Raw genomic sequence first — 14200 nt, forward strand, 5'->3', positions numbered from 1 at the left:
AGAAGGTGCTGGCGGAGGAAGGTGCTGGTGCTGGAAGCGCTCTTCTTGCCGTCTTCTGTTGAGCCTTCTCGCTATTAAACCCGAGAAGTTGCAGCGGATTCTGTTTGGTGAAGGTGGACGGAAGAACAAAGCAGGAACTGAGGGGGTTCCAACTTCTCCTGCTCTCTGTCTCCATCCTAGCAAAAGCAGGAGAGATAAAATTTAATAACCCTTTTCCATGCTCTAATCGGGGTCTGGGGTTTCACTTTCAAGAGCAGGGCTCCTATGTCGCGGCTGGTTCAAGCCTGGATTATGACTTACTTTCTAGTAAGGACACATATAAAAGCTAAGTAACTGTTAATGAAGAAAATCAGACGTCTGTGTTACATGAGCAGTGCCTGTCTTGGGAAAAAAAAAAAAAAAAAAAAGTGTTATTGTACCACTTTCCCCCCAAAAAATGTGCTGGAAAAGTTGGAAAAGTTGTATCTGCGTCTGAGCTTTTCAATGTGAAAAAGAGGAGATTAAAGGGGCAAAAATAAAGCAAATGTCAGCCGAGCTCACAGAGGAAGAGTGCGGGGTCCTGTGTGGTGCGTGGGGCTAGTAATGTTCGTAAAATGGCAAAGGAGAAAAAGTAAATATGCGGAGAGCGGAATAGAGTGTATATGGAGGGAAATCTGTGGAGTGCGAGAAAGGGCTTTGCACAGAGTTCTGTGTTGTGATATCTAAAAAACCCTCAGAGCAGCGGGTGTTGGTCTTAGGGTGGAGAGGAACAGGTTGAGGTGGAGAAATAAAGTCTTAAACTCTGAATATTTGGATTTTTCTGGCGAAGCAAAATGGCAGGCTGGCGGGTTTTCCAAAGGCATGTTCAAATCTGGCGGGAACGGTGTCTTTTGGATTTTAGTTTTGATTTTTTCTGCTGTTGGATTGTGATATTTCGGGGGTTTTCCCTGCTTTGACTTCTTACGTGTGAGCCTCAGGGCAAAGTTGGTGTGCAAGGAGTATATTTCGATTGCAAAAATAGCAATGTCCCCGCTTTTTGGATTGGCGCTTGGTGTGAATGTTCTAACCAGGATGAGAATAAAATCACTTGCGATGAATTAATGTGTATTTTTAAGGGTCGATTTGAAAATGTCTCGCTTTGCTTTGTCTGTTGTGTTAAAGATGTTGTATTTAAAGTGTGGGTAAGACAAAATGGTTGTGGATTTGGTCCAAAGCAATGTTGCATGGGGTTACAGCTGTTTTCATCATCCTTTTGGGTTGAATACACCAGGCTGGGAAAAAATGTAATAAGCTAGTTTAAAAAAGGGTAAAGAAAGAAAAAAAGGAAGAAACTCATTCACAATACTGTAAATTAATATTTCAACAGGGACAAGGTTGATTACTGGTACATTTAACCATAATTATTTGATATTAGTGCTGCGCTAATTGAATGATTTAAAGGATTCATTACATGTGTGATGAGTTTGCCTTCTATGTATTAACTATCTGCAGATTTCTTTCCCTTTCTTCTAACAGCATGTACAAGACAAAACAATATCTATAATGTGTATATTAAGATTGATTTTATTTCTGAGAGACCACCCCCCTGGAGAGAAAGAGAAGAATCTAAAGTTAATATATGTTTAGCAACCCAACTCCAGAAATGCAATAAAAGTTTAAAATCTCCCCCACTGTTTTTTAATTATGATATTAGATCGGGAAGAAGGACGGTGGGAATTTATTGCTTCAACTATTTCGTATAGATGTGCCTGTTTTTTATGTAAAAACATGGGTAGTCAAAAAGACACCATGCTGTTCGCCTTCATCTTTCTTCATGTAATATTGTTTGCTTTGTTGCTCATGCTCATGCACTTTGGGATGCTGTTATCGGAGTAAAGTATTAGCGATATTATGATTCACTGGATTGCATAATTCTTCTTGCGCCTCTTTGCATAATACTCCTCTCCCAGCAGGTGTAATTTAAAAACCTGGAGGCTTTCGCCTGTGCCTCGCACACGCATCGCCCATGGATGAACTTTATCCTTTGCTGCTAGGAAGAATTTTGGGGCGGTTTTGCCAAAGATCTCTTAGCAAAAGCTATGGGGCAGAGAGTGGAGCAGGAGGCTGTGGGGAGATTAGGTTGCGTTGATAAACTCTCTCCTGTTTTGCAGCAGGGGAAGAACTGGGCTATATTATGTTTGGGTTTTGTTTTATTCCTCCTCCCCCCTCTAACCTCCGCCAAATAAAAGCTATTCTGGCTTCTCGTGGATGTTTGCTCGGCTGGATTTTGGGACAGTCCCCTGAAGGCTCAACTCTTCCCTACGAGACGAACCCTCCAGGGCTGGAAAACAAACTGGGGCTGGTGTAAATGGTAGCAAATCTCCCTGCTCAAGGTTGTTATCTTGAAGTGTCTGGGTGTCTGGCTCAGACACCGAGGATTTCCACAGGTATTGGCTCTGCAGATGACCTTTACAAATAACTACTTGGAGGGGGGGTGGGGTGGATGAAGAGAGGACACCGGGTATTGCCTGAATATCCTTTCCTTTAAGCCATAATTGTGGTTTAGGACTGAGCTGATCTCCTGGTGGAGACGTTTGCACCAGGCCGGAGATATTGCGGTGCAGATTGGGCTGGAATCCATCGCCTAAAGCAACACCCTTCGCCCCTCCGCCCCCCCCCCCACCCCCTCTGTACATTTTGTGGGGTTATTGTCTTATTTGAGGGCACCAGGCTCTTCCTAACACCTTGTGCTAGCTTTCAAGCTCGCTGGTGTGCAACTGGAGCAGCCAAACAATAGAATTTGCAGACACAACTTGGAGCTTGCAACTACAGTTATCTATGCTAATTACAGGGTGTCTGACAGAAACATAATAAATGTAAAGGCAGAAGTATAGAAATATGTTTCTTCAGGCAGTATACACTTCGCCTCTCTGGGTTCAGGCTTGTTTTCTTGCTCTTCTTTTAATTTACTTTGCTGGGAATTTTTTTTCCCCTTCTGTCGACCTGCATTTCATATCACACCCAAAACCAAGCTAACCTGGAGAGCAGCGAGAAAAGGAGCTTGGATTTTACACCCTCCCGGGCTGCTGGGGTTTGTGAACATCTGCAGCAGGCTTCGTCTGGGGGAGACCTGAAATTTTGGAAAAGGAGACCATAACACACTTAAAGAAATTGTTCTTAGCTTTAATTGCACCTCGGAATTTATTGTCTATTAGCTGTACCTCCAACACTGGAGAGACAGGAATTCTTAGCAACAGACAGAGCAGGGGGGGATGTGCGTGGGGGGAAACACTTAAGCAGGTAAAAAACTCCTGCAGTGTCATTTTAAGCGGAATGCTGATTTTCTTTGCCTTAGCTATGACTCCTATATTGGCTCAGATTGAAGTTTTCACGTTGATATTAAGCGATGTGCGAGTTCCAGGGGTCAATTGTTGTCCTGGGGAGCTTTTCTATATATGATAACTTTTAAGGAAGCTTAAGTAAATATGATTTTCAAGCAGCCAAAGAATGTAGCGGGGGGAGAGGGGGGGAGGGAGGAAGGAGGGAGAGAAAGGCAAAGATTATAGCCTGCAATTGCGCTGCTGCAAGATTCACGGATGGTATTTGGCCTGAAATTAATCTTTCCACATATTTATTTACTTTAAGAGACAATCCTGGAATAAACAGAGGCGTCTGGGGGATCAGGAAATATTTCGCAGCCTCTTCGGAGAGTCTGCTTTGGATTCATTCTATCTATTGTGCACAATTTTTTTTCCCTCTTTTTTTTTTTAAGGAAAGGAGGGCTGAAGAAGGAACAAAAGAAAGAGAGAAAGAACTTGGGCAGGAGAAAGAGAAGAGGAAAGGAATGGAAAGAAACAAAGAAAGGGGGGGAAAAGGGAACTTTATTCCGGGTTAAGGCTGAAAATGCAGGCATGGAGTGGGAGCTGGAGGTGGCTGGAGGGTTACTTTCGTTTCGCTTCTGGAGAGAGATGAAGGCAGCACCGCCCTTCCCTGCTCCCCCAAAGCAGGGGCTGGAGGTGCGCGGCGGGCCCGGGGAGGGGGGAGAAGGAGAAGAGAAACCACCGATTTCTGTTTTAATCCGAACTTGACAGTGTTAATTGAACCGAGGGAATGCGGATTGTTTGTCTTTTTTCTCCCCTCTCCTTTCGCTGCTTGGCTGGTGGGGGAGCGCGGTGCTGCCCCCCACTCCCCCAAGGCCCCGTCGCCTCTCCCGGCCCGGCTGCGGCTCCGGGGCCGCCCCCAACGGGAGCTCCGGGCTCCGGCCCCGGGATGCCCCGGCGGGCAGCAGCGCCACAGTCCCGCTCCGCTCGGGGGGAAGGCAGGCTGCTAGCGGTGCTCGGGCCTGGAGCGGCAGCGGGGAGCGGGGAACCCCTCCTAAGCACCGGGGACAGCGGGCTGCCCTTCCCAGCTCCTTTGGCCAAAAGCATTAATAAAAACATTAAAAAGCAAGAAAAAAACCTCAAGAAAACAGTGTCACCCCAGCAGGAAGCTCTCCAATACTTGGGGTTTTTTTCCTGTTTTTTTGCTTCCTCTCTCTTCTCTCTCTTCCTCCCCCCCCCCCCCTTTTTTTTCCTTTTTTTTATTAGGGTTATTTTTTTGTCTCCCTTTCTTCCAATCAGGGGAGAATTTCTCAAAGCGAAAGCAAAAGATTTGGAAGTGAGGAAACAGCCTGGCTTGCGTGCACAGGGATGCAGCTCGGGCTGAGCACACACAGCACTTGCAGGGAGCAGGGCGAACATGGGAAGCCTTTAGCTCCGAAAAGGTGTCAGAAGTCAACCAGCCAGGACAGTGCTCAGACAAAGGCTTCATTTTCTGTAACCTCCTAATTTGCGTCTCGACTTTCCTTCTTTTACTATTTATTTACGATTTTTATTCTCCGTCAGGGAAAAGAATAACAATATTCACACGGCTTGTGGACTGCTAGTGTTTAGTTTTGCTCAATGCAGTTAAGTTTCTTTCCCCCGCAGATTCAAAAGGGGAGGTGAGAGGAAAAGATATTAGCCTGCCTGGAAGGGATGTGATAGTTCACCATCATTTCAGAAGAGGTAATCTCCCATTAAACAAGTACCGGAGCTTTTGTGGAGGCATAGGAGTCTAGCTGGAGCGTGCATAAAATCTTGTAGCTGCTGAATTCAATAGCAAGGCGTGTTTTAATTCCAGCCTGGATATTTGCTTGGAGACACTGCTACTGAAAAGAAGAATATTTCAGGATCTTGCTTTATTTGCCCTGCACTCTGAGTGGACTTTATTCACATAACTTTGCATTCATCCATGGGGATGGTTTCATGTCGAGATAAGCGTGAAAGGACAATATTTTATGGGGGTTCACATCGTGTTTAAATGTTAGGGGAGGGCGATGTTCACATCGTGTTGCGGGATTCTGCAGCTAAACCTGGAGAAAACATTGTCTTAAGCCGTGTCTTTAGTCTTAAGCCGTGTCTTTAGTTCGCTTGAAGGTGAAGTGTCTCCATCTCTGCTTTGTACTGCTTAATTCTCAGAGCCCAGCAGCCCCTGAATGAAAGGGGTTTGTCATACAAACGCTATCTTATGGTTTTATTATTATTTAAGATCCCACGACTATCTGGGGAGCGAGTAATTCCGTGTGCTGCAGGTTTCCGGACGAATAAAAGAAACCTTTGCCAGATATGTTCGCCTTTGTGTAACACCAACATACACCATCCACGACTAATTTAGTGACCTTGCCTGCTTGCATTAAGGTTACAAAAACTGCTGCTACTGATATTTTCTGCTCGTTTTGCGGTTCGTCTGTGGTATATTCTGACATTAGTGCTATTTTTGTTCCCCTGGAAAACCTCCCCACTGACTCTGCTTTTCAGTGCTTCTCTCCCTCTGCATGCCCAGTCTTTCCTTTCTCTCTCCCTCCTTCTCTCTCTGCCTCTTTTTCCTTTCTCCCTGTCCCATTCTGCATATACATCTGCAGACGACCCTTCTTTTGTAAGGACTCTCTTTAAAATATTCCACCAAAGTAGAAAAGCCACGCTGCTTTTTCCCCTCCACATGTCACAGCCCACTATATTAGCAGCCCTGCAGAGTAAGTATTTTTAAAAGGGGAATAGATAAAAGAATGATGAGTATATACATTTTTTATTTTTTTTTCCTCGCGAACATAAAAATAACCGTCATTGGAGACTGGTGATTGACAGGTAAATGGGTCTCGATAAAGGCCAAAGAAGACATTCTGCTCCTGCAGGAATATTTCCCTTTAAGGGCTCACATAAAGCAGGGGACTTAAAACGGAATGAGGAATAAATTCTGGGGGGGGGAGCGAGTCGATGACTTTTCTCTTCGAATTTGGAAAATCCAGAGTCCCTTGACAAACACCTCCCGTCATATTTTTCTTTTAAAGCCTTCCCTATTTTTCGAGAGGGAAACCCTGTTTCTAACAGCAGCGAGGGCAGCCTTGGGCATTCCATTTATATTTATTTTATTATTTTATTATTTTTTTCTGGAGCCCTGTGGATTGAGGTGCAGGGGTTTACCCTGGCTCAGCTGGGGGGGTAAGTCTGAAGGGGCTGGGGGGGTTCTTATGGCAGCATCACTCCTCCTTGCCTGCTCAGCCCTGAATCTGCCTTAATCTCTTTTCTCCTCCTGCTCGCATTTCCCATGCAACTTACTGAAGGGGGGAGAAAAAACCCACAAGCTGAAACTACCAGGACGGGAAGCGGTTTCTGCCGTGTCCGTCCTTGGGACTTGCCCGGGCTGAGCAAAACGCCTGTCACTGGGGAAGGCTATCTCACTGGAGACCCCCTGCCCACCCCCGGCAGGAGCCCCCATCTCGTCCTCAGCTTCCACTTCTCCTCTTTCTGCCAAATTTTGACCATTTCCTTCCATGTCCTCCCAGCCCTAGAAACCCGAGGTGATGAAGAGCCCTGGAGAGCCCAGAATATCCATATTTTTGGGGGGATCGGTTTCTAAAAATGATAATGAGAGGTTATTTTTTGTTAGGTATCTTCTTTATTTTTTTCCAGAGAAATCGCCTAACTCCCTTCTTCCAGACTCCAATGGGCGTGAGCTATTTACCTACCTGTCTTTCCTTACAAAGGAAAGGTTATTCTCTCAAAATGCAGGCAGGCATTTAACGCTCCCAACTTCTTCAAGCGATTTTGGTGCAAAAAGAAAAGTTTCCAGACGTTAAGGGGGGAAAAAAAAAAAAAAAGGAAAAAATATCAGAACAATCATGTGCCCAACACACGTTGTTGCTTCCTCCTGATACGCGATATCTCCCTCATCCTCAGCTCTACAGCTGAAACTCAGTCCTACGGTTTTATTTAATGAACGACACATTTATGAACAATCAAATGATCCTCGTAAAAATTTTATTGAAGGACATAAAAACATCCACGACTACTTGCCGAATAATGCAGCCTTTCACTGCAAAAGCCCAGTCTTTCCTTCCCCCCCCCCTCTTTTTTTGGGGGGGCGTGTGTTCCTATTATTATTTCCCCCTCCTCTTTGCAAAGATGCTCCTCATACTGTGTCTAGATGATTTTCTCTCCTCCTGAAGACACTTATTGCTCAAAGCAGGACTAGATGTGCCTGTGCCCCACAGAATTCTCAGCTGCTGAGCAGCCTGACGATGAGACAGCACTGCAAAAGATGACAAAAGCCCCTTTTGCTTTTAGGCTAAAAGCTTCTTTCCCCCCCCAGCTCCTTTCTCCAAGTGGGGAGCCCACCTCCACCGCACTTTTCACTTCCCCCCTCTTCCCTTCCCACCGATATTCAATTTAATGTATCCATTAGAGGCTAGAAGCTGCAGAAGGAAAGGACAGAGACAAATTACGTCAAGAAATAGTTCCTGGACTACCTTCCACAATTACCTTCCACCTTCCTCAGCACCAGGGCACAGATTCACCCCCCCCCCAGCCCGTAAAGAGCATCCTCCGGCGGGGACCGGCCGAGCCTCCCTCCTCCCCATCCCCGCCCCGTTTCCAGCGCTTTTAGGAAAAGCCGGGTCGCCTTATTAAAAAAAAATTAAATAAATAAATAAAAAGAAGGAGAGAAAAAAAAAAAAAAAAGACCTGCGGATTGATCCACGCTATATTTTTGGGTAAATACAATCACGTGAGGGCGGGCAGCCAATGGCACACTGGGAAAGGCTGAAAAAATAATTACCTGCCCTGATTGTTCTATGAGAAGATAAAAAGTACACATACAGTTCATACAATAATCTTATGAATGTAAAAGAGGGGGGAACCATGTCGGCTTCTGGCCCCATAAGCAACTACTATGTTGACTCCTTGATAAGCCACGAGAACGAAGAGCTCTTGGCCTCCAGGTTCCCCGGCTCTGCCTCCCACCCGGCTGCCGCCCGACCGTCAGGATTAGTCCCGGACTGTGCCGACTTCCCGTCCTGCAGTTTCGCCCCCAAGCCGGCCGTTTTCACCACCTCGTGGGCTCCCGTCCACTCCCAGTCCTCCGTGGGCTACCACCCCTACGCCCCGCAGGCGCCCGTGGGGGCCGAGCCCAGGTACATGCGGACTTGGCTGGAGCCCCTCGCCGGGGCCGTCTCCTTCCCGGCCTTCGCCCCCGGGGCTCGCCCCTACGGCCTCAAGCCCGACGCCTTCCCGGGGCGGCGGGCAGAGTGCGGCCCCGCCGACGGCCGCGGCTACGCGGACTACATGTACGCGGCTCCGGGGGAGCTGAGAGACAGAGCAGCGCAGACAATTCCTTCCCCGGAGTCCGAAGCCATCGCTTCCAGCAAACACAAAGAAGAAAAGCACGAATTAGACCCTAGTAAGTCGAAGTCATTCTTGTTTACGACCGGGGAGGCATTACGGCTTCCAGGACCCTACTCAATAAAATGAAATTACCTTAGAAAGCCCGACCCTAAAACTCCAGATACGCAGGAAGATCTGGGGGTTTGAGCGAGTCCGCCTAGCAGAGCCGGAGAGCGAATATCTCGACTTTGTTTTGGGCTCTTTAGTCTTTATTTTTTTTTTTTCCCTTTTTCCATTTTTTCCTTTCTAAGATTTTCTTTGCAAGGGGAGGGGGGCGGCTGTTGGCTTCTTTGATCAAATATTCATCACCTTCCACAGAGGGGAATTAAAAAAATAACTAAAAAAAAAATATATAGAAAAGGAGAGTGCGTGTGTGAGAGGCAGCGAGAGGGGAGTAGGCAGGAGGAGGAAGCTCTTCCCTTTCAAATATTCTCACTTTCAAAGAACAAGGAAGAGTTGTAGCTGGCTGGAAGTGAACGTCTTGATGTGGGTTTGGGGTTTTTTGGGGAGGGCTAAGGAATATCTCTGGATAAATGCAGAGGTGTCCCTTTATCTATTTTTAAAATCAATAAAAGCTCCACCGGTGCAATTATTCATAAAATGCTCCAACACGTGGGAATAAATGAAAAGGTGGGTGCCCAGGGCAAGGGTGGGGGGCGTGTGTGTGTGTGTGCAGGGGAGAAGGAGGAAAATTGGGAATTGTAAAGGCATAAAGTAAGTGCGTGGAGGTAGCTGAGGGCAAAAGGCAGCGAGCGCAGGACATTGGACCATACACTTGAAGAAATATCTTCTGCAGCCCAAGGGAGAGAGGGAGGGAGGGAGGGGGTTGAAAACTCAAAAAGAAAAAAAGGGAGAAAGAAAACCTAACCCAGGCACCAGGAAACCTTGAACATTGTAGGGACAGGAGTCAGGTAACTGCCACCATCACCGTCACCTCCAACCTGCAGCGCAGGGAGCCTGGACCTCGGCTCTGTAGAGGGGACCAGCTCCAGAGTGGTGCAGCCAGGAGGTCAGCTCAGTTCCTGGGGTGAATAATAAAATATAAACCCTCAAAACCCACCCAAGCCAAGCCCTCCTCGCCAAACCCTCTCGGTAGCAGCTCCACATCCGCGGGGGATGCGCAGGGGAATGAGGCGGGGGCCCCTGCCCGGCCCCGCAACCGGGCGGGACTCCCCCGGCCTAAGATGGGGGTGATTTCCGAGGGATAAAGCCGGGTGAGAGCACCTTGGTGCCTCTGTATCTCGCTCTCTATCTGGCAAGAAGCTCACACCTCTATTTATGACAGGCGGGCTGGTGCCAGGCACCCTCGTGATAAAAATAAGTAGAGGAACCAGAGGGCGAAAGGGTCCCTTTGCTGGCAGGCAGCTGCCTAAAATGGGCAGAGGGGGAAAAAAAACCCTTTTCCCAAGGATGGTAGCGATGGGTTTGTTCCCCTGACCAACGGGGCTGGAGCAGCACTGGGGAAAGTCCTGTAGTCTAGGGGAAATAAAAAGAAAAGGCAATTTCTGGGGAGCCAGTGGGACATCTCGAGTGTCATCCTTAAGATATTAAAAAAACAAACTCGGCTTTCCAGGTCTGGGAAAGCTTCTAGGGAAAGTATTGGAGAGCTAAGGTTGTAAAAAGAGTTTATGGGCCTATGAAATGGTGGGAATTTTGACTTTTTATGACTATGTTCTTAGATTACTGCTAGTAGCAGTCATGTGGATAATTATTATTTTAAACCCATTGCTACAGTTTTATTTACTGAAACTTTTATGTGAGAACAGCAGCAAAAGAAAAGGAAATGACCCCTCCAAAATAAACAGCTTAAACTCTTCTGAAGGTCACTTAAAATATTTAGGTAAGATCTGCTAATTAAACAGGTTTCTTTCTATAGATACACAGGGCGTGGAGGGGGGAGGGAAGAAAGGCCAGCTGTATACATTGATTTTATTTCCACCCCCCAAAAATATAAAAATCTTCTTTCTCAGACAATCCCGTCGCAAATTGGATTCATGCGCGCTCCACGAGGAAGAAAAGATGTCCTTACACAAAGTATCAGACCCTGGAACTGGAAAAAGAGTTTTTATTCAATATGTACCTTACACGGGACCGAAGGTACGAAGTAGCCAGAGTCCTTAATCTCACTGAACGCCAAGTCAAAATCTGGTTTCAGAACAGGCGAATGAAAATGAAGAAAATGAATAAAGAAAAAACCGATAAAGAACAACAATAAAGTTGGCAAAGTCCAGTCAATGAGAAACGAGGGTGGAGAGAAAGAAAGAAAGAAAGAAAGAAAAAAAAAAAAAAAAAAGAAAGAAAAAAGAAGAGAAAATAAAAAAAGAGGATGGTTTTGGGGGTTGAAATGTTTCTGACTTTGAATGTGCGGATGAATGTTTTAGCTTTATAGGCAAACACAGCAAGCGTTTGGGGACACGAGTCTTTTCTAAAATGCAACTAAATAAAAGAGAGATGTTGGGGGGGTTTGTTTTCTCTTCCTTTCTTCTTCCTTGTTTTGTCCTCCTCAGAAAACAAACACAAGAAGTACTTGAATTTTTTTGTTTTTAGTATTTTATTTCATAAATTAAACTTATCCAGTATTTTTATTTTTTAATTCCGCGAGCTCGTGAGTGAATATTTTGTACAAAAGAGAGGAAAAAGAGACAAAAAAAAAAAAAAGACTGAAGGGATTATGGCTCAATGATGTTCTGTCATGGTGTTGAACGTTTCTGCTGTACTTATTTGTGTATTTTATTCTCGTCTCAGAACCGTTCTGTAATATTGTTATGAGCAGCTCTATGTAAATATACCTAACGTCACGGGGAAAGACAAAAAAAAAAAAACAACAAAGAGAGAAACAAAAAAATCAGTATTTAGGTGTCTTTTTCTTTAAAGCCCTTTGCAGAGGAGCAGCCCCGGGGCTTTGCCGGTGCCGGTATCGGTGCCGGTGCCTCGGCGGGGCGGACCCGAGCATCCCCCGCAGCCGAGAGCGGAGCTTTCTGCTTCCTTCCCCAGCCCTTTTCTATTTCAAAGTAGCATAATAAAAAGGCGCTGAGGTAAGGGTTATATGTGCCATCAATTTTGAGATTGGGATAATTAATTGTACTAATTTATGACCCCAGGCAATCGAAGGATATGTAAAAAGACTAAATATGGATGCTGGGAATAGAGGAGCTGGCAAAGGATCCGCTCGCTGCCATCCGCTCAAGGGGGAGCTTCTGCCTTATCGATGGGGCTGCCAAAACTTGGAGGGTTGCTGGAAGTGCTGCTTCTCGCTAGACAGCTCAGGAGAAGTGGAAAAATTAAATGCTTGGGCTGGAGAAAGGGGGGAAAAGAAGTGCCTGGGGTGGAGAAGGGCTGGTGGGGGGGAAGAAAAAAAGCAGGCGAATGAAGAAATAAATGTGTAGTGGCGATGCGGCAGACTGCAGATTAAAAAAAATACATATAAAAAAAGAAAAAAAAAAGGGGGGGGAGAGACAAAGCTCCCCCTCCCTTAGCCCTACAAGGGGAGATTAAAAAAAGGGGGGGGGGAGAAAAGGGTTGTTGGCTGCGAAAAGGTCAACACATCCCCCCCCGCCCCCGTCCCCGCCAGGGCGAGATGGGTCTGGTGCTGCAGAGGCGAGAAACCGCTGCCCACAGCGCAGGGAGCCGGGATTTATCACTGGCTCCTTCTCTGGGCGCTTTCCAGGCTGCTGAATGAGAAACAAGAGGCAGGAGATTGTATAAAAAATGAGCAGCGAGGGATGTTTAATCATAAAAACTTGTTATAGGTCCCTTTCTTTAATGAAATGAGTGGAGCAGCGTTTTAATCTTTCTAATCAAAACCAGATCAGGCGAGCGAGATACGTTTGTCGCCCTCATCCCAGTTCCTCCGAAATCAAAAAATCTGGAAGCGATTACTTCTGGTGATCTCATAAAATATTGCTCTTTAATATTTCTTGCTGAAGCGTTTGGAGGTTTCTTTCCCTTCCCCTGATTTGTGTCCTCGCTTCTAAACCGGGGTCTATTTTTTGTCACCGGAGGGGGACAGGCGCACCGCAGTCTGTCCGCGGAGATATCCCTGGAGCAGGGGAAGCTCAAAAGCCCTTTTACAATCCCAGTTTTGTGCTAGGTCTGTTTGGGAAAACCTTAACGAGCGCAATGAAATGGTCAGGTTAGGAAACATTTTAGCAGAGAGGAAGATTTATGAGCCGAAGGAAAAAAAAAAAAAGGGGGGAAATCTTTCCATCTAAGTCACGTCATTTTAATTTTTTAAATTATTATTATTATTATTTTTCCTCCCGTCTGCTTCTCTCCCTTCCTTCATCCCGCCTCAAATAAAGAATAAAACCCTGAAGGGTCGGGAAGCGGCTCTCCCATGTCCTCTTCGCGAGAGGGGACAAATCATCCCTGCTTTATCATTGTTAATTAAGAGGAAAATAACCCCCCAAACAACCAAACAACATCCCGATCATCCTTCGGACAGGACTTTGGAGGCAGTTTCGGACCCGTCTCCCTGGAGGGGCTTGTCAGGGACGTTTAGTGATGTTGAAAAGACATGATGTATGGAAGTTCATTTTGGCCCCCCTTTCATTCAAGCGGATCTCATTTCCAGTGCGACCACAGCCTGCTCCCTCCCCCTGCCCCCCCTCTTTCCCTCCCCCAGTCCCCCCCTTCCTTCACCAGCTCCTCTCCCCCCCTCCCCCGACCCTCTCCCTCCCTGCCGCAGCCCTCTCCCCGGCCGGACCCCCCTTAGCGCCGGCGGGCAGCGGAGGAGATGCCCCTTTGTCTCCACCGAGCTGCTGGTTGGGGCTTTCTTTTGTTGGTGGTGGGTTGGGTTGGGTTAAAATCCTGCCGCAGTTTTAGTTCATGTGCAAGGCCCCCGGTATCCTCACACCACCCCCCCTCCGTCCCGTCCCCCGGTGAAGGGTTACACCAGTTATAAAATGCCATTTGGCCATGCTGGGAGGCTGCGCTGGTGCGGCTCAGCCATTGAATTTCTCCTCCACAGCAGCCAGAGGAGAAGGGAAAAAAAATCCCAAACGCCTTTAGTGTGGCTCAAAATAAATAATAATAATTTTAAGAGAAAAAAATCATGCGGCTTGCAGCCGGCAGCACGCCCTGTGGCCAGCCTTTCCCCGGATTAATGTATCAAAATGCTCCAATTCCGGCATTCTTTGACATATGGCGTGTGTGTGCAGACGCATACTGATACAGCTATTGTGTGCTGGCGCTTGTGACCATGCACATCTCTTTCTGCCCTGGGAGAGATGCGCTTATAGCTCTCAGAGAGAATAAAGAAAAAATAATTAATAATATATATATATATGTAGGCACTGATATAAGGTCCTGGGGGTGTTTCATGGCGGGGTGTGTGTGCGCCTGGTTTCCAATCTACCCTTTTGTAAGGCTCACAAAACCGACAGGACTCTACAGCTGTCCATAGGTACATTTCCGCAGCCAAAAAAATGCCACTTTTACAACTCTGTTTGTCTCCCTGCTATGCGGGGCTGAATAGGAGCGAACAAAACAGGACCCTAGATCTG

The 14200-nt window shown here is 46.6% G+C and overlaps 2 protein-coding genes across 2 annotated transcripts in view; both read left to right on the top strand.

The window, feature by feature from the left end:
* Positions 1-14200, top strand: part of HOXC10 (homeobox C10) — a 68624-nt gene that overhangs the window by 6957 nt on the left and 47467 nt on the right. The window lies entirely within an intron of this gene.
* Positions 8083-12601, top strand: HOXC9 (homeobox C9). Its single transcript, XM_030510683.1, has 2 exons — positions 8083-8712; positions 10667-12601. The coding sequence occupies exons 1-2, from the start codon at positions 8151-8153 to the stop codon at positions 10909-10911; spliced, it is 807 nt and encodes a 268-aa protein (XP_030366543.1). The 5' UTR covers positions 8083-8150; the 3' UTR covers positions 10912-12601.

Source organism: Strigops habroptila, chromosome 23 (genome assembly GCF_004027225.2).
Source record: "Strigops habroptila isolate Jane chromosome 23, bStrHab1.2.pri, whole genome shotgun sequence".
Taxonomy (NCBI): Eukaryota; Metazoa; Chordata; class Aves; order Psittaciformes; family Psittacidae; genus Strigops; species Strigops habroptila.